General features: G+C 36.5%; 1 protein-coding gene across 1 annotated transcript in view; it reads right to left on the bottom strand.

Moving 5' to 3' along the window:
* Window positions 1–19,596, bottom strand: part of AK9 (adenylate kinase 9) — a 77,006-nt gene that overhangs the window by 20,395 nt on the left and 37,015 nt on the right. Inside the window, 6 exon segments of the mRNA XM_009893874.1 lie at window positions 476–695; window positions 2,378–2,496; window positions 7,479–7,745; window positions 9,536–9,660; window positions 10,599–10,805; window positions 17,663–17,764. Coding sequence (XP_009892176.1) covers window positions 476–695; window positions 2,378–2,496; window positions 7,479–7,745; window positions 9,536–9,660; window positions 10,599–10,805; window positions 17,663–17,764 — 1,040 coding nt within the window.

The following is a 19,596-nucleotide window of genomic DNA, read 5'->3' on the forward strand; positions in this document are numbered from 1 at the left end:
GGCAGGGGGGTTGGAACTTGATGATCTTCAAGGTCCCTTCCAACCTAAACCATTCTGTGATTCTGTGAGATGCAGATCAACTCAGCAGCCCATGCTCAGGGAAACCAGGATGCAACAGCAGTAGTGTGCTTGAGCTGTGTATGTGATTTTTTTTATTACCATAGTCACTCTCTCCATCTAGTTGCCTTTGGCCCAGGACTTTCCAGATGCCTGGCATTCTGTCAGACACTTTTCCTGGGCTGCAAGATATCTAAACTACTGCACAAATTAATTGCACAGAGGAGGAAAGGAGCCCTAAATTCTTTTCAGTTCCTATGGTAAATCTGGGAATGCTGTGAATGTGTGGGGCTGTGTCTCTTGGCTCCCATATCTGTTTCTCTGCATGCTCTTCCCTGTTTTGGGAATTTTAAAATCTGTGTTCAGACCTGTGCTGCTGAAATTACAAAAAAAAATGTAGACAGGACTTTAAACTTACCCTTATTTTTGCTTTCAGGTCTTTCAGTGTCTTCTTATTTTCCTTTTTTTTATACTGTCTTTCTTTCCACTTTTTCAGACATGGAGGAAAAAGACGGTCAAGAATGTCACTTTCTTCTACTTGAATATAAACCACAATATCAGGACAGAGTCCTTGTTCTGACAAATACTGGGCTTCATGTAAAGTACGAGGGAAACCATCCAGTATAAATCCTGTGGACCTAATTGCAAGATAAGATACTTATCATTATGCAATGTGGTTTAAAGTGCAACACAGTGAAAATGCAATTAATTTGAAAAAAAAGTAAACTCCCTTATCAAATGTACATGTTAAGAGTAGACTTAAAAAATACTTTCAGGCATTATCTTTTGACAATGTAAAACTGATACTTCACGATGTATTTTAGCTGGTGTGCCAACAAATATATGTATTCTGAGGTTTTAATATGCAGAGATTATTATTTAAAAATAACTTTAAAAAAACCCACAACAAAATAAATTGTCTCCTCAGTGTTGCCTGTGTCACTCTAAAATCAGTACTTTTAGCCACTACTGTCAAAAAATTAGAAGGTGCCCCAAATATTACTTTGGTAACATCTATCACAGAAAGCTTGTCGCCTGAAAATTCTTTTTTCAGAAATGCCTGACAGTTTCTTCTCTAGTATAGGATGAGAATTTTACCACTCAGCCTGACCTACATCTCCGTTCCTGCAGATATTAAAAACAGGTCAGATATGGCTGGAAAACTATGGCTTGTTGGAGTTCGTCAAATTAGATGAGTAGTTCTGCAAAGCTGAATGTCACGTTAATAAGACATTAGTATTTCTCTTCTTTACTTGATACCTTAATAGGATACATTGTAAAACTGCAGCAAACCAAAGAAGCTACAAAGAGTGAGAGTGGATGGAAGAACAGATGGTTCTGGATGCTGTGGGAAAAAGCTGGGGGGACAGTATCATGATATATATGGTGATGAAGGTTTTCTTCTGCTATATAGTCCCCGATGAAACTGCATTTATATAACATCACAACATTATGTGTAATGCTGGGTAATTTTTTGTCTTGGTGCATTTTTTTTTCTTAAAACTGAGCTCCCTATTTTTACACCATTAAGAGAACGTTGTCCCCTATCTGTGGGCTGACAGGACAAAAGTTTATTTGATGATCTTGTTTATTCTTTTTAAGGCATTTCTCGTGCTGTTAGGAATTGAAACCTAATAGTCAAGTTGACAGTAGCTATGATCTGGACGGAAATGGATGGAAGAGACAGGACATGGAAAAAGGGATTTTCCCTGCTGTAATTACATCCTAAAAAGCTAGTCTGCTTTCTAGAAGCCAATAATCTTATTTATTTACGCAACAATAATCCACATTTATCACAGCGTTATGGATGTACTTTCAGATGTGAAAGGATGTCTGTTGTGGATACATCACTGGAGTACAGATTGTGATGAATGTACAAAATAATGTGATTCTGTGTTATTCCGGAGACCATTGATACTTTGTCTTTGCTTTCTGCACAACATTTACAATATATGGATACCCATAGTTACAGCTGGAGTCCAGCTCTCCATGTTTTTTAATTACATGAAAACATGAAGAGTTTAGTTACACATCTATCCTGTAAGCCCACAAAAACTATCCAGCTATTCAGGAGATATAATCCAGTTTAAGTGCACTAAGTACTTTTGTCCAGTCCTGTGTAGAGCACATAAGACATTATATTACTGTCAAAATATCAATCAAAATAGAGTAACAAAACCAAGACTGAGAGATAGGTCATAATTAGTAAGAAGTGCAAGAACATTGAAATAACCTCTGCAATAGCTACTTGTAATTGTGGACACAATGGATGATATACTTCCGAAGATTAATTAAAGAAAGAGAATCTAATTACAGTTACCGGAATGGCTCTTTCCTCCACCAGTCAAGAACAATGTTATCAAGGACTTCTGGAGGCAGTGCCTCATTATCCATTAGATTTGCTTTGATTGCTTCTTCCTCATCAGTTAACTCCATTTCCTTTATATGAAGAAAATCCACCAAAAAAAAGGAAAAAAAAAAGTAACAGAAAGAAAGATCTACATGACAAATTTATTTATTTTTGAGTAAGTGAGGTACTGTCTTCATTTGATTTAAACCGGCAGAAACTAAACTCATTTGCCACATTTCACTGTACTACATTATACATTTTGGGATATTTTCCACATGCTTTGGGTTGGGTAATTCTCTAGAGTTGGGCCAATTGCTTCTGTATGAGTTCTAATGAAACCTAAAACCAAGCACAATTGTTAAGTATTTAATTATACATATGCTCAATTCAGAGAAATAGAAACTGAAATGAACACAGCTTCTCCTAATTGTCCACAAGAAGTTTTCCACTTAGTTATACATGTTCTCATACTAGAAGACTATCATCTGCTCTACATTAGAATGTTTTTTTAGTTTTTAAAAGCAAGTTTTTATCTTTTGATGTAATCTAAAAAAAAGATGTCAAAGAAAGATATGTAAGGTTACTGGGTATAGGCACATGACCAGAAATCAGAAAGATATCATTGTTCTGCAGAGCAGTAGAAGTATTTATGACCATTCAAATGCCAAATCTAGCTGTTAAGTTCTTGTGAAAAACTGTTTTTTCAGAATATATAAAACTGTGAGATTGATATGGCTGTGGATGCACTTATAAAATGGCTTCCTGACACAAACTGCAGTAAAAAAAGAATGAAAAGAGGATATAGCTTGGTGATTCTGGATTAGTTTGCATCAGTCAGTATCAAAATACATGTTTTTACAAGTATACCGGATAAAAGACAACATTAGTCAGAAAATACCACTGTTCCTGACCGGCTGTGTTTAATTTTTGTGGTAATTTTCACAGAAGAAAATATATTATTTTCTAGTTAGTTGATTTCCACCCACCCCCCCCCCAAAAAAACAGAATGGCAAAGTTTGTAAGAGAAATGTATCTGGTATCCTTTAAAGAAGTCAATACTTTTTCTGCCCTATCTTGTAAAGGTCTCATTTGTAAAAAGTCCTTTATATTTGTTTAAGAAGACTAGATATACACTACCAAAAGAGTGTGTTTTTTAAATGTCTGTGGACATCAAATATGCACCTAAGTTGCATCCGAAGTCACTTGGAGAGAAAACTTAACATGCAGCTCGGTATTCCCCTGTCCCTCTAAAAAAATGTCTTTAAGTTGTCCCCTGAGGTTCTTTTGTGAGCTCATTACAAAGTTCTGCTGTCCTTTCCTCATGTAGTAGCCATATTAACCCAAATTGCTCAAGAATTTATTAGCATAACCTGTCAGAAAATACAGGAATAATCCTTTTTAACAAAAGTATACAAAGTGATTCAGGAACCCTCAAAATATTGGTAGGGAGCTGCTTGCTGCAAGAACATGTCTGAATAAAAATTCCTATGCCTGACATCTATTTTGATAATGTAGCCAAAAGAACTTGAGAATATGCTGGAAGCCACAAGTCTAATGTAGTGTGTGTGTGTTAGTAATATTTTCTCCAGTGCCTGACATGGTGTATATATTAAAAGATGTTAGTATGGAATAATGGATACCTAAGAAGGAGAAGTCATTGCCAGATCTGTAGCACAGAGGCATCTTGAGAGAAATGTGTGAAAGGGGAGAAAGCAGTAAAACCTATACAAAAGTGTATCACTGACACCACCACTTCAGATGAGCTGTTGAAATTGCATTTGTACCTGATAAAAGAAACACGAGATGTATATTCTGGGTACAGAAAAGAGAACACGCCGCATAGCAGTTTTTCAAAGGACGAGGTTGCTCTACAGACCTGTCAATGCTGTGAAGGCTTTTGTTGACACATACTAAAACAACCAGGACGATATCTTTTTGTTAAACTTCCCAGACTGCAGGATATGTTTTGTTTGCCCTTAGTATTTTTGCTTTGAATGGTATAGCTGACCTTTACCTTAAGCTTTGACAAATATGCTTCTAGTGTCTTGTGCCAAAGTGAAAGAGAATAATCCAAATGAAACTAAATGAAATTATTTCTGAGAGGTAGTGGGTCAGTGAAAAACAGGATAGTTGGACAGTCTGATGGTAGTCATACTCAGAGAAATGCTTAGAGAGTCCACAGTCTTGGAAAATTATCCTCTAGAGTTTTGTGCATGGACCGATGAATGGGTTTCTAAACCGAATTGCAGTTGCATCAGCTGTGCAGTCATGCCATCACATAAAACACTTTACAAGAAATGTGAGAAAAAAATACTAATGTAGAAGAGGATTGTTTACCAGCAGATAAAAAGATGATGAGGAAAAAATACTAACAGAAGTGCCTTAGTGTAAGACATGTATTGATGCCAAAAAAATAAAGCTGAGAGAGCCAGCCATAACCATCAGTGCCAGGAACACTTGCCATATTTTGGCTGTGATGACCAAATTGTAAACTGACTTGCCAAAAGAGCCTCCTGTTAGATTTAATTGATGAAAACCTGGGTTTTTTTTGTTCTGACATCCATGATTTTGATCTGTACTCCGTCTGTGTTGAAGCATTTGTTTCCAATATTACCTGCTCTTTTATTATTTCATCAGGAACACTACCTTCTGGTTGTCAGGGACCTCCCCCGCTTTTCAAGACAATAGAGAGTGACCTTGAATGCACCTTTGGCAGTTTCCTCAGCACCTGTGAATGCACCCCATTGACTTGTATATCTTCAGATGACATAAACAATCCCAAATTTGATCCTATTCTGCTGTGAGTAGTAGTACCAGTCTTTAGAATCATAGAATTGTCTAGGTTGGAAAGGACGTTTAAGAGCATCGAGTCCAACCATTAACCTAACACTGCCAAAACTACCACTAAACCATGTCCCTAAGCACCACGTCTACCCATCTTTTAAACACCTCCAGCGTGGTGAATCCACTGCTTCCCTGGGCAGCCTATTCCAATGTTTGATAACCCTTTCTGTGAAGAACTTTTTCCTAATATCCAATCTAAACTTCTCCTGGTGCCATTTGAGGCCTTTTCCTCTTGTCCCATCACTTGTTACCTGGGAGAAGAGACCAACCCCCATGTCTCTACAACCTCCTTTCAGGTAATTGTAGAGAATGATAAGGTCTCCCCTCAGCCTCCTTTTCTTCACACTAAACAACCCCAGTTCCCTCAGCTGCTCCTCATACGACTTATTTTCCAGACCCCTCACCAGCTTCGCTGCCCTTCTCTGGACACACTCCAGCACCTCAATGTCTTTCTTGTAGTGAGGGCCCAAAACTGAACACAGTATTCAATATGCAGCCTCACCAGTGCCTAGTACAGGGGGGCGATCACTTCCCTAGTTCTGCTCACAACACTGTCCCTGATACAGGCCAGGATGCTGTTGGCCTCCTTGGCCACCTGGGCACGCTGCTGGCTTATATTCAGCCGACTGTCAATCAACACCCCCAGGTCCTTTTCCATCGGGCATCTTTGCTGCCACTCTCCCCAAGCCTGTAGCACTGCATGGGGTTGTTGTGACCCATGTGCAGTACCTGGCACTTGGCCTCTTTACCCATGCTTTCCTATTAGGCACAGAGACCTAGAAGGCCACAGAGTAGACTGTACTTCCAAAGACCAAGGTAAAGAAGGCATTCAGCATCTCAGCCTTTTCAGTGTCTTTCATCAAAGGGTCACCTGCCCCACTCAGTGGCAGACTCATATTTTCCAGGTCTTCCTTTTACTACTGTTGTTCCTGTAGAAATTCTTCTTGCTACCCTTCAGATTGCTCACTAGTTTCAACTTCCATTGAGTGCTTATCTTCCTAGCACTGTGCCTGAATGTTGTTTCTGTATGACTTCTCTGTAACCTGCTTCCCTTCCTGTGTGCTTCCTTAAATCCTATAGTAAGAAGTCTTTGAAGGTCTTTGATGACTAGTAACTTGAAGGAACATAGCAGGTATCAGGAGCACAAAAAAGAAAAAAAGCTCTTAGAATGTGATGCAGAAATTCACTTTGTCCTGAAGCTTTGAGAGTTGGATAAACCCTTATTTGTATTGCCTAGGAGGGAGATTTTCAAAGTCCTTGTTCTATGCATTTTTTGAAAGTTGCTGTGCACCTGTGTGTTGAGACTTCTCCACACAATAAAGGCTTTTATCATATCCATTGCTGTCTAATGAATAATTCATTTGCATTGAAACCTTGTCTGGTTTTCTCAATATATCACTGTCTAATAAAAGAAATCACTCTCTCCTGATAAACATTTATGTAAACGTTTATTGTTCAGGGAAATTACACCCCATAAGGGGTGGATTTTAGAATGCATATTTATAACAATTTTCAACCAGTATTCAACCTGATTAAGAAAAAGAACTAATTTTCTGAAAACTATCATTCATGAATTTTTTTACCAGTATAATGAATATCCAGCTATTTTAAACAGTTTTTTAACTACAAGGCATGCTTTATGCTACTTAAGAGGTTTTTCTGGTTTGAAACTCTGCTGCCAATAGGCAAAAACAACACTACAATCCAGATTACAAAACCTATTGTATTAAATAAATACTAGCTTATCCTGTTATGAACACTGAAATAATTCTGATTTTTTGACAAGTTATGATCACATTGAAGGGCTGGTAGAGGCATTCTACTCTTTTGTCCCAACAGAGTGCAGAGAGCACTGCTGGTGAACGATTCATGCAACTGGAGTATATGCACAAGACTGAACCTACATATTATTAATACCTGAAGGAAACCATACCTTCGCGTTATTATTCTGACCTTCATTTTTTCTTCCCCTGTTTGTCTTCCTTTGCCCCATTTAGCATATATCTCTACTGTTTAGAAAAAACCTATACATAATTCTCAGAAATGTTTTGAAGAATCTTTGTGTCATTCATAAGAAAACACTGTAAAGAACTATTGTTTCCACATTTCATCAAGTAAATAATTTAACATAAGTGTTTTTTATCAAGCTAAAATTTTGTAGGAAATTGCTATTCTGGTCTGAAAATGGTTATTTTGTATATGAACATTAAAGTGATCAGATTATTACCCGTTTGCTTTTTTCAATCTCAGTTTTAGTCAAGGTCTGAGAGAAGTTGTCCAGTTCCTGTGATAGAATCAGCATTTTATTGTAATCTTCTTCAGGTTCTTCATCATAATCAGGCCCAACTTTCTCTTTAGTTTTGGGTAAGATCAATTCCTGTAGATATTCTTCAAACTGAATATGGAAAATGCCTAGCTTCTCTGCTATCGGTCGTGCACAAGTAGTTTTACCTGCTCCATGAGTCCCAAGTAAGCACACCCGTAAAGGAGGAGCCTATAGGAAAGGATTGGAATATTTTATAACAATTTGGAGACTACAGTGCATCCCCTACTGTTTTTCACTTCCAAAACGTCATTATAAAAATTGCATCAAAAACAGTGATATCATTTTGCATTTTAATTTTTCCAAGCTTTCTACTGCTGTTCCAAACAGACTACCTGTTCTCTGGAAATACTGAACAAAAACACTATGGAATTTAATGCCAGTAGGTAAAAATCAAACCTCATTAGACAACTCTGGCAAATCTTCCCTTCTTTTGCCCTTCTTCCACTTACAAAAAACCACCACTTAAAGATAGTAATAAAACCTCCAATAGTTGTGATTTGTTAATCACATCTTACGATTATTGCAAACCCTTGTAATCTTCCTGTCTTTCCTGCTTTATTTGCACCACTAATTCGATGTGTTAATTTAAATGTACACTAAAAAGTCACTAGGGAAGCACTGTCTTTTATTCATTTCAAGGACTTACCTGTTATATTTATTGTTACCTAGAAAAAAAAATCAGCAATAATAAACAAATAAATGGGAATGGAAAACAGTGATTTTAATGTGTTACTATCTGCTTTAAACAATTTTGAAGATTCTCACTTGTATTGGTTCATTGTGAGCCACGTACTCCTCAGGGTTCTTCAAAAATTTATCTTTGTTCTCAGAAGTTGAAAAATAATAAATCTTTTCTTGATATTTAGCTGCATGTTCATTGAGTCCTGGGTGAAGGACAAAGTTCTCTTTCAGACTGACTGGACAAAAGTGTTTTGTGTCTCCCATGTGCCTTTTCTTTTCCTTAATTTTTTCTTCATCCTGAAAATAATATGAAAATTTTCAAAAACTATTTGAATTCATTATTTCACTTAGATTAAGTAGATCAGATTAGGTAATGTCAAATATATCAACTAAGCATTGAATGAGAATAGTATTCTCAAGATAGTTTGTAAGCTGGGTATAAGTCTATGAGTATACACACTTTTTAGATTCAGAGTCAGTAAATAAACTGTCCAGTCTAGTAAGACAATTATTGAGAGAAGAACGACCATTTAAAATCTGACATTGTAATATCATAGTTAGCTGTTGAAGACCAAAATTAAGCTGGAAGTATCTATGATAAAATCTTTTCCTGCCATGTTCTTGAAACTCACTTTCTGTTGCTTTTAAATGTGCAGAAGTAGACCTCTTCAGAAAAGGCAATGAGAACTGGCATTATGAAGTCGGATTACTTATCCAATAAAACTAATTTCTAAAAAATCTATTTAATACTGCTCCAGAACAGTATATGGATATCTTGTACTGTTATATTTAGGGATGGGCATCTTCCAATATAGGATGAAAATAAAAGAAAGGTGAAGCTAGACCTCTAATTTCATTAAAGTGGGTGTTTGAAAATTATTAATAGCTGAGATGAAACAGAGGATTGCCCATTAGGACTCTGTGTCTTCTGATGTTTACATGATGGCTCACAGAATCATTGTTAGTTGACAGAAATCAAAGTTCACAGTTGTTTCTTTAATAAAACCCCTCTTTGCCATCTGGCAAAACTAAGGACATTCATTCTCTCTATTAGCATGGAGTATTTATGCTTCTCGCTGGAATAAAACTACTATCAGCCAGAACACAAGAATACAATGAAAACGTTCTTGAAGCATATGCTGATATTTATTCTGTAAGAAGGCTGAAACTGAATCATATAAAACCAGGTGCAAAATCTGACTTCTCTGTTGTTATGTTCAAACTGAATATAAATGAGTTAAAAAAAAAGCATAAAGAGACAAAGCCAGCATGCTTACTTCTTGATCATCTTCATTTTCCTCTTCAACTTCTTCTTCTTCATTTTCCTCTTCAGCAGCCAGATCTTCTGCTTCCTCATCTAAGTCTTCAGCAGATAATTCCCAACCATGATATTTAAAAGGTTCTGAAAAGGTTAATTTTTTTTCTGTTTCAGTATTTTTCATTTGGTTATGCCAGAATATATTCTCTTTGTCCATAAATGTAAGCACATATGTGAAAGTAAATCATGCCAACTGTATGTTGCATTTCTCCTACTCATAGAACAAAATGTTCTCCCTGGATGTAGGAATTAATATATTGCTTCCTCCAAAAATGGAAACTGTACTCGTTGTTTTTTGGTTGAAGTAAATTGGTATTTTCAATGGGAACTTGTAGTACAAAAGTATTATACAAACACACAGAGATAGTACTGTTTGCAACATTTTTTTTCCTATTGTACATTGGGGAAAATAATCAGTTGAATTTCATTTGATTATAAAGCTAGCACAATAAATGTTTTGGTTAATAAAACACTTGCATTGTAATAATTATAGGGAAAATGTAGTATTAATATTATTTATCCAGTACTCAAGAGCACACAAGTGAAGAAAGGCAATTTTCCCCAAAAATATCAATACTATAAAAATCCAGTCTTGAAACACAATCTATGCAGGTATGTAGATTAGATTATTACACACCCTGAAAATCTTATTGACTTCAATGAATATGGTACGTTAGTGAACCTTTGTTATCTCTCCATTTCTCAAACCAGTATCCTGACATGAACAGATAGAGCAAGTAACTGAGGAAATGTGCTGTCAGAATGTTTAGGGAGCTATTATGTACATATTTGTATAGCCATCTATATATTTTTCAAATAGATATATTCCCCACTCTTCCTATGTCTTAAAGGCTGCTAGTGTGCTTTTCAGCTCACCCACAGAACACAGCATGTCCTGTTCCCGCTTCATGTGAGCAACACAGAACTGAGTATAACCTACCCCTCCAATATATTCATCATACAAGCTCTCCAAAATCCCTCTTGGTAGGTTAAGTGTAAATCACATAAACAGTATTACTTACTTTCCATAACCAGCACAGTTTGATTAAGCAGACTTTCTGGAGTTTGCTCAGCAATCTCTAAAACAACAACCTGGACTAGAGATGACTGCTTGATTTCTGACTCCACTGTTTGCCAGTCATGCATGAAAAGCTCAATCTTCCTTTTAATTGTTTCCATTTCTGGTATATCTGGAAAATCATCCTCTGCAAACTCAGGTAGTATGACTTCTGAAAATCAAATATATAGAAGGCAATGCTTCTCTAAAACGTTTTTGCATTTAAAAATTATCATTATGTTTTAGGATTATTTTTCTTTTCCTCAGATATGGTGGCATTATTTTTAATGCTGCTTCCCCTCCTCCTCCCCCCCTGGAATTAGGAATTATTATATTACTAGTTTACAAAGACACTTTGAAAATGCCAAATTCCTTATGTTTATATAGTATATACTGATGATTCTCCAGGAAAATAAACAAGGTCAAATTACTTAACTAAATTTGCATAGCGATTTAAATCAGTACAAAAATAAATATAATGACTCTTTCTGCAAATAAATATAAGGAATGTACTTAATTTTACAATTATGATATAATGATGAACAGTTTTTGACAGGCTATCCATATGGTTATGCCTCATATGGAACATGACAGTATAGGAAGAAATAAAGAGTAGTAAAACTAGAATAGTGTGAAGAAGCAACTTCATGTTCTGTTGAAGGCTGAAGGTCCTCCCAAAAAATAGCGGCATTGCATCATACTTGAAAGTCACTGTGTTATTCATGGGAATCTCAGGAACAGCTTCTCTTACACTATTGGCGAAGTCCCTGCAAGTAGCAGCAGACTCGGTTTACCCTATTCTTGCAGCATGACTTTGTGTGCTCTTCCCTCTGCACTTTCTCAGGTATACACTTATAGGGATCTTAAGAATATGCTTACTTTTGCAGAGAAAGGCATGTTATACCTATGACCTATAGAACCCCAAAACTGGTGCTATGAAGCAATACCCATGTATTTATGTGTGTGTGTAATAACTCTAAGAAGTACCAGCAATGAGATACAAATGCGTAACTCATTTCTCTGGAGGCTGGAAGTCATCCATAGTTATACAAGAATAAAGACTGTGAATGTAAATCCCATCTGACAGTCAATACACTCCAGGACAAGGAGTATGTAAATGATTAAAATAATAGTAATGCAAATATGAATGAAGAAATAAATTAAAATTAAAAAAAAAATATCGTGGCTTCCCTCTGTGGATACTTGAACTGAGAAACTCTCACAAAAATTTTGGCTTTAATGAAGCTGTGTCTGCATACAATAACTTGTTTAATGAGTAAGGGAAAGAAAAGACTTTAATCTCTTAAGGTAAATTGTGCAGAAATTTGTCGTGTCAATTGTTTAAGATCAGAGAAGTCCAAGCCTGTCTGCTAACACTGGCTCATTAAAAGTAAAGAAAAGTGAGTGATTTGAAGAATGCATTAATATAAATAAGAAATTCACAGGTACTACTCATGGTAAATGTGACAAAACCATACCAAATGTGTTGACATATTTGGGGAGGAAAATAACAAAGGGATAGCTGCTTCCACCACCATCCATTTTGCTGAAAAAGCCAGAGAGAAGTAAAAACTTGATATTGACAGCAGATATTGAATTAAAAACTTGATATAGACACATAAACAGAAAAGGAGAAAAATACTAATTGGTTCCTAGGGCTGCAATTAGTATCCGTTTAGACATTGTTACGTCCTGGAAGTCCTGAGACAAAGTTCTGTCTCAGCAAGAAGAGGATACAGAGGTGCCTAGATGACACCATCACCACCTTGTCCTTACTAAATCATGAACAGTCTCCAGCAGCAGCAATGTGGTGGTGGTGCTGCTATTCCCATTCGCTGCACTCATATAATTTTCAACCCTGCTTGTCTTCTTTTTCTTACAATTTATCTTTTGTATTCTGTTTAGTAAGTCTGACATCAGTGCCTTCAGCTAACACAGAAAAGCAGTTGAGAGCAATGATTTAAACTGTGTGATATGACTGTAAGTTTGCTGGGACCTACAGTGTACGTTGTGTTTGTCTCTTGTCAGAAATGAAGCTGCAAAATAGAGCTTGAACAGTGGATGGAGTGATTTTATATTTTGCTATAATTTTTCCCTCCTCTTTTTGTCTCTGTCTTGTTTCAACGTTGAAAGAGCAGGAACAGGTTTTGACACAAGCAACAACAGGTTCAGCCTATTCCAATGAACTTTTACTGATTTTTACAAAAAGGGAACATTACTACTATTTTTCCTTATATAACGTCCTACACATAAAAAGGAGAGGTATTACTAAAAATGAAAGCCTTATGTAATGCCTTGTATGTTAAAAGCTTTGACCATTTTCTTAAAAATACAACCCCCCAAAACATTAAAAAACCAGTGTTTTATGGTTACTCCCTGGCATGAAGCAGGCCAGTGCTCCTTATGTGAAACTGCAACACTGTAATGTTCATTTTGATTTTGCCCCAAACTGAAAAATCCAAACATTTTTTCTGGCTTATGAAGAGTTAGATTGCCTGTTACAATTTTCTTCTTTAAGAAAACTTATTTCCTCCCAGCAGTGAACGTCTCCCAATCTTCTCTTGTTGATTGTTGAAGAAATTCACAAATGGCACATTTAATTTTCCAAAACAGAGCCAGATCAAAATATTCTATTACTAAGTACAATGGAGGTGGATTTCAGTGATTAGGTACCAGTAAGATTCGGCAAGAAACAGGACTTAACATAATGGTCAGAGTAGAGATGCTGCTTAACATGCTACCAACTAAAGCATCACCTGGAAGTGTCAATAGCAGCTGGGATATGTGAGCACCTGCAGGACAAGGAACACACGTAACAAATTTTTCTGACTTTAATGGCTAAGCTACGTATGAAGCTATTATATCAAAGGTCAGTGCTTCTACTGTCTTCTAGAAGAAAGCAAGCCAGTGCCTTGCCTCCAGCGAGTTAAATGCCAAAGAGCTAGGGTTAGGAGCTCCCATTCTTTTGTCATTGGCCAAATTTAAAAGATGCAGGATTTCAAATACATGCCTCCTTTTGACATTCCTTTGTGGCTCACAAAGTTTGTCCCCTTGCTAGTTTGCTACTTGTTGCACTTATTGCTACAACCCTTAATTCCATATATGAAGCTAGGCACTTAAAAGTATGGAGTTTGGGGCACTGCAATGTCTACATCTTCTTATGGATATGGGTCTTAATGTGTAGTCCTCTAGAAAGATAGTAAATTTCTAGATACTTAGGTGCTTTTAAGAATTTTATTCTTCCACTTATAAGGCTGAAACTTTCATTCTTTCAAATACCTCCATTTACCTCTACTATATATATGATAAACTGAGATTTGAAATGAATCACGCACTCTATGGCAATTCATATGCTGGCTCAGGGACCTGAGGGGACCCCCAGGCCTAGCTGTCCCTGCCCAGGCCCCTGGGGCTCCCCCCACCTGCCCATGGCCCAGGACCCCATGTCAGCCCCCCAGGGCCATCAGCCCCTGCTCCAGCAATGCCACAGCAGAGCCAGTCCCTGGCTCCCCACAGCCCTGCCTGTACATGGGCTGACATCCCAGCCCAGCTTCTGCTTGTCCCTGTCCCCAGGGAGGTGCCTGATGCCCAGGGCCAGAGCTGCCCTGCTCCTGGCTGGGGTGGTGGGATGGGCTGTGGCTGCCAGCCCCTGTCCTGGTGGCCCCACACTCTGCTCCCAGCTCCCTCTTCCTTTGGGAGTAGTTGGCCCCCACAATGTCCTGACATGCTGTCCCCAAGATGAACGGCAAAACTTTATTTTAATTGAGCCACTTTTAAATAATAGATTAACAAATAAGCATTTTGGCAACTATTTTTGTGATCTTTTGTAACAAAGAATACTTAATGCATTTCCCCTCTTCTTTTTACAGCTTTGCACACAACTATTAGACTGACACCTCAGTGGCTAACCTTCCCTCCATCTGATTATTAGTCTAAACATAAACCAAAAGTGCAAAAGGGCGTATTATTAAGCAGAAACACCTTGCAAATTTAAAATAGTCTGATCTTGAATTAGAAATTAATTTTTATAATTAATGTTTGTAAACATTTGCATTTTACTAAACTACACATTCATTCTATATACATCATTACATTAATTATCCCTTGCAATGACAGTTCTGTCTCTTGCCATGCTTCTAAATAGGAACATGAAAATACCTTCCTTTAATTGTGTTCTGTTCTGCAGTGATGTATTCCAAATGCGACAGAGATGTAGCCAGGTAAAACCTGCTTAAATTTGGACAGCTGTAATGCATTATGCAATGATGATCCCATTAGGAACAAAGATTTTAAGAAAATAAGCAAAGGATACATTAATACCTAGGTAACACTAACTGCTTTTTGCACGTGTTATCCCTGGCACATTCACACTGTAGAAATCACATGTGCTGCCTTGTGAACCACAGCCCTATTCAAAGCAATAACGTATGGAAGACGGTCATGCAGGCTGTCTGGATCTAGCCTTTAACAGACTGTCTTTTATAGTCCTGCCTTTTAAAAACCTCTCCGTTCTGAGAAGGTCTTTGGAAATACACAGGCAGAATAATAGATTTAAATGAATATTTGACATCATCTGAGACAGAAGATTGAACATGGTAACAAATCCAGTCAATAGAGTGCTTCCCATATGAACCTTAATCTCAACTCACATTTCATGTTACGCCTCTCCTGATAGGTCATATTTAGCAAATGATGGACCAGCATGTGTTCCAGCTTTGATTCTCTACCCTAGGCACATAATTCCATCAGATTACCTCTATCTGAGAGTTTTCTTACTTAAGGAAACTTATCTAGCAGCAATTATTGCATATTTACTGAGTTTTAAAATAGATTACACAGGCCTAAGTGACCTGGGGAAACTTTCCGCTGGAAAGAGGGGAGAAGTAACAAAAGAAAAAAGGATTACATTCCTAGGGAAAAGGCACAACACAAAAATTGGACAACCCAAACATTATTTGGGTTTGGTTCAGGTATATGAACCTTATTATGACAAAAATGTTGCTTCACTGGCATTTGATCTGTTTCAAACTGCATCTCAGGGATCAAAAATACTGAAAATAGTTTTAAGTAAGGCAGCTGTAACTTTGCTATTAGATATAAGTTATAATAATTCTGCTTGCAGAGGTGATTTACTGTGAGAAGATCTTTTTAAAGAAATAAGAAACATAGTCAAGATAAATACTTGAAAAAAACAGTATTGGTTTAAAAATAAATGGATCTAAAAATGCAAACAAGTTTTCTTCAGAGGAGGTGGCTAACAGTGCTGTTCTTAATTTCTTTTCCTTATCACAGAGGTGACAGGAAACAATCCTCTCCAGCCCTAAATCTGGAGCTTTCACAGGGAATGCCTATATGGCAGTCTTTCATATTCTTTTGCTCTGTGTCTTCTTTGCTTTTACTGAGCATAGTTACCATAGAGACAAACAATCCTCAAAGGCTTTCTGCTCCCACGTTCTCCAAGTGAGTTGCTGGGGAAGGAAAGGCTTTAATATCTTTTTCCCAGTGTTCTGCTAGTATTAGATATGACTTGGTTTGCCCTCAGTCCATATTCAGCAACAAAAAAGATGAAAAAAATCCTTTTTTCCCTCCTCTCAAACCCTGCCAAAGCTGAGACAGAAACACCAGAAGCCAGCATGTCTTCTTCATTAAGGTTTAACTATCAAAATAAACAGAAAGGCAAAATGTAGGATAACAGTGACACTTCCATTCCTTGGAACAGATATGTATTTCATTATGAACATATTTTCATTTTTCTTTTTGAAACAGACCATGTAGAATGTTTATACAGACTTTTCATTACTTACTTATAAATAGATGCTGCTAAATAATTTTCAGCATATTACAGTGAAATGTACTTAGTAGACAAACATACTGTGTGTACTAATTTATGGTGTTTGAAAAAAAAGCAGTTCAGTTTACAGATTAAGTTGATTCTAATGCATAAAAATATGTATATTTAACAACTTGCTATTTAAAATATTTTTTTTCCTGTTGGATTTTGTTCTCTTCTAAAAATTCTAGTAGATAAAAGCTAAAATTTATATTTTATAAACTAAAGCAGACCATCTCCATTAAAGATGAGTTGCCTTCAACGTGTTTTTTGAGAGAAGACTACTATAGGATTTCATACATCTTTTCATTAGAAAAATGAAACTTTGGAGTTCCATGTGCTGCAGAATTTTACTTTAAACCAAAAAGAAGAAAACGTGACTCTGTGTGAAATCTGGCAAGCTGTTAGTAGGACAATGGGTGACTGAGGAAAATACAGGACATATTTTGATCATTCACATCATTAATTTCATCCATTTCCATTTTTCCTAAGGTCCCTTGCCATAGGGAATGGACTAGTGATTTCTGATTAATGTGGATATATTATTAATTTAAAAATGGTCTGTAGAACGAGGGTTTGTTAAAATCACATGCAGGTGTTTGTAAATACTGCAATTTGATTATTTCCCAGGGGTATTTTTCCCTATTTTTTCTCTGGTATTTTCTTCTGTCTACTTTTTCTTTTTTGGGGGGTCACAATCCACGAGAGTGACTTTCTAAAGCTTTTTTCCTCTGATTTCCCTTCCTTATTACTTCATCCTTTAGAGAGTGCACATGGATTTCTGAATACAAGAGGCTATGTCAACATGGAATTTCAGCAACACTCACTTTATTTGGTATTTCCCTAGATCTTGGAACACATTTATTAATTTGGTGTTTAGGCAGTAGAGGCAATAGTGGGATTTTGTTGGGTTTTTGTTTCTCAAAGTCCAAATACCTGGTACATTATTTTTAACAGGAAATAACAACATGCCTTTAATTGCTTTTATAAGTGTTTAAATAACTTGAACCTGACTATTCAATTATAAACTTCTTTAAAATAAAAAAGTTAAACTAATCAATGATATTTACAGCCAATTTTCAAATGTAGTAAAATATAAAATAAAAATTATTCTGCAATATAAAAGTATTGCAGAAAAGGAAGACATACAATTCTTGATACTAGCAAGTAAAAGAGATTATATATGCTACAAGGCCAACCTGTAGGTTTCGATTCTTCTTTATAAACTGCAGAGTCACTGGACTGTTTCTGGGGCATTTGTTCAGTTTCAGGTGGAAGCTGCTCAACATTGTCCTCAAATTCTGTTGGCAGAAATAAAACCATTAGTAACTTTAACAAACCCATCAAGGGGTGATGGAGGCCTTACAGAAATAAAGATATTTTTGGATCACACTGCAAAACTTATATTTGGTCCCCCGCAAAAAAGGAGTTAGTTATTTTAATGTTCAGGTATTGCACACTGACCAAAACATTTTAAAATCAGCAACCTGATCTGTGAGGAAAGGCAGACCATCTATTAGATGCCACATGACTGAATAAAATGGAGAAGTACTTCCTTTTAGTGCTTTTACATAAGAATATTTTTCATTCATTATAATATATGTGTTCTGGGCTCAAACTATGCTCAAAAATAAGACCTTGCAAAAGAGCGCACTTGGTGATCTACAGAACAGCTTCTAGTGGGCAAAAGTGCTTTGGACTTGAAGAAGGGCTTGTGCACCTGAAGGCTGGTGTAATTTTTCCAACTGTATCAGTTGTCCAATAAAGAATACAACTTTTTCCTACAAGCCTTGTTTTGCTTATGTCCTAAGACTATTGTTAGAGTAATAAAACACCACTAGTACATCCCAACATGTAACGATTACCCAAAACTCAAATCATATTAAACAAGTGTGTACTTTAAAATCTGAAATGATGGCATTTGTTTACATGTACATCTCTTTTTTGGCAAAGAAACCACAAACGTCATGAAAAACAGGTTGGAAACATTGAATCACTGATTCACGGAGAATCAGGAAAATTCATCACATAAACAAGCATCATCTTCTTATATGGTTAGCAGATGAAAACCCACAACTTTTAGCATGTGTCAAGTGGAGAAAATTATTTACTTATTCTTGTCCTTTATTTCCTTTTGTTATATACAGGAATGCAGTCAAGCAAAATGAGTTTTGATGCTCTGTAATAAATAAATCAGGAGTCCGTAATATACACAAAGAGGAAAACAACATGCAGAAAAATAGGCAAAATGGAAGACGCTTTGTTAAGGCTGTCAACGTGCAAATTCTCACATGAATACATAACTTAATCAGAGACAGTCCTAGAAACTCTAAGGGAAATAGCTGTAGCACAGAAGCTAAGCATGTCTAAATTTTTACAGTGCGTCTAAACATTTTAGAGATTTCATTTACAAGACTGGTGCTGGATAGGGTAAAGGAAGATAGATGCACAGACATCAAACAAAGTAAATTAAGATGTCCTTTTTCTTATAGATGTTCAGAAAGTGACAAGAGCTTTCAGAGAGGCTGCTGGCTCTATCATAGGCTTTTGTTCTTTTTTTCTGCAAAGGAATGCATAGCTGTACTAAAGCAATACCCCTTAGCCTTTGTTTCTCTAAATGAGAGACTAGAAGAATTTTGAAGTGAAGGCATTTGGGATCTAATTGAGAAAGTTATTTACAAGCTTTCTCTTTCAATTTTGGAAATGTTTCTGCCTAAAACGCTGTGATTACAGGTATTAGAATATAATTGTCATATCTGACTTATGAAGGAGGGCAGAAAGTGGCTTTGAAGATCATGGAACTTTGCTCAAGGACTGAACGAACTGTGAAGTTAGTATCACGACAGCTTGCTTTGAAGTTTGTTGTACAAGTAATTTGCTATCCCTTGTCTGCAGATTATTAAGCTGTCCTTGTTCAAATTCTCTCACTGAAAAGCTTCCAGTTAGAGGCAGAAAAAAAACCAAAACAAAACCAAATCAGGATGCAAGCCAGCCAAGAAAAACAAAGGAAATATATTTAGAGGCTGTAGGACTGAGCACACATCAACTGTCTGGTAAATGTTATAACTATAATTGATTCCAAAAAGTATTTTTCTTCAAAGACTAAAGAGGAAATATCCTAACATGTACATGT

Source organism: Charadrius vociferus, unplaced genomic scaffold (genome assembly GCF_000708025.1).
Source record: "Charadrius vociferus isolate BGI_N301 unplaced genomic scaffold, ASM70802v2 scaffold129, whole genome shotgun sequence".
Taxonomy (NCBI): Eukaryota; Metazoa; Chordata; class Aves; order Charadriiformes; family Charadriidae; genus Charadrius; species Charadrius vociferus.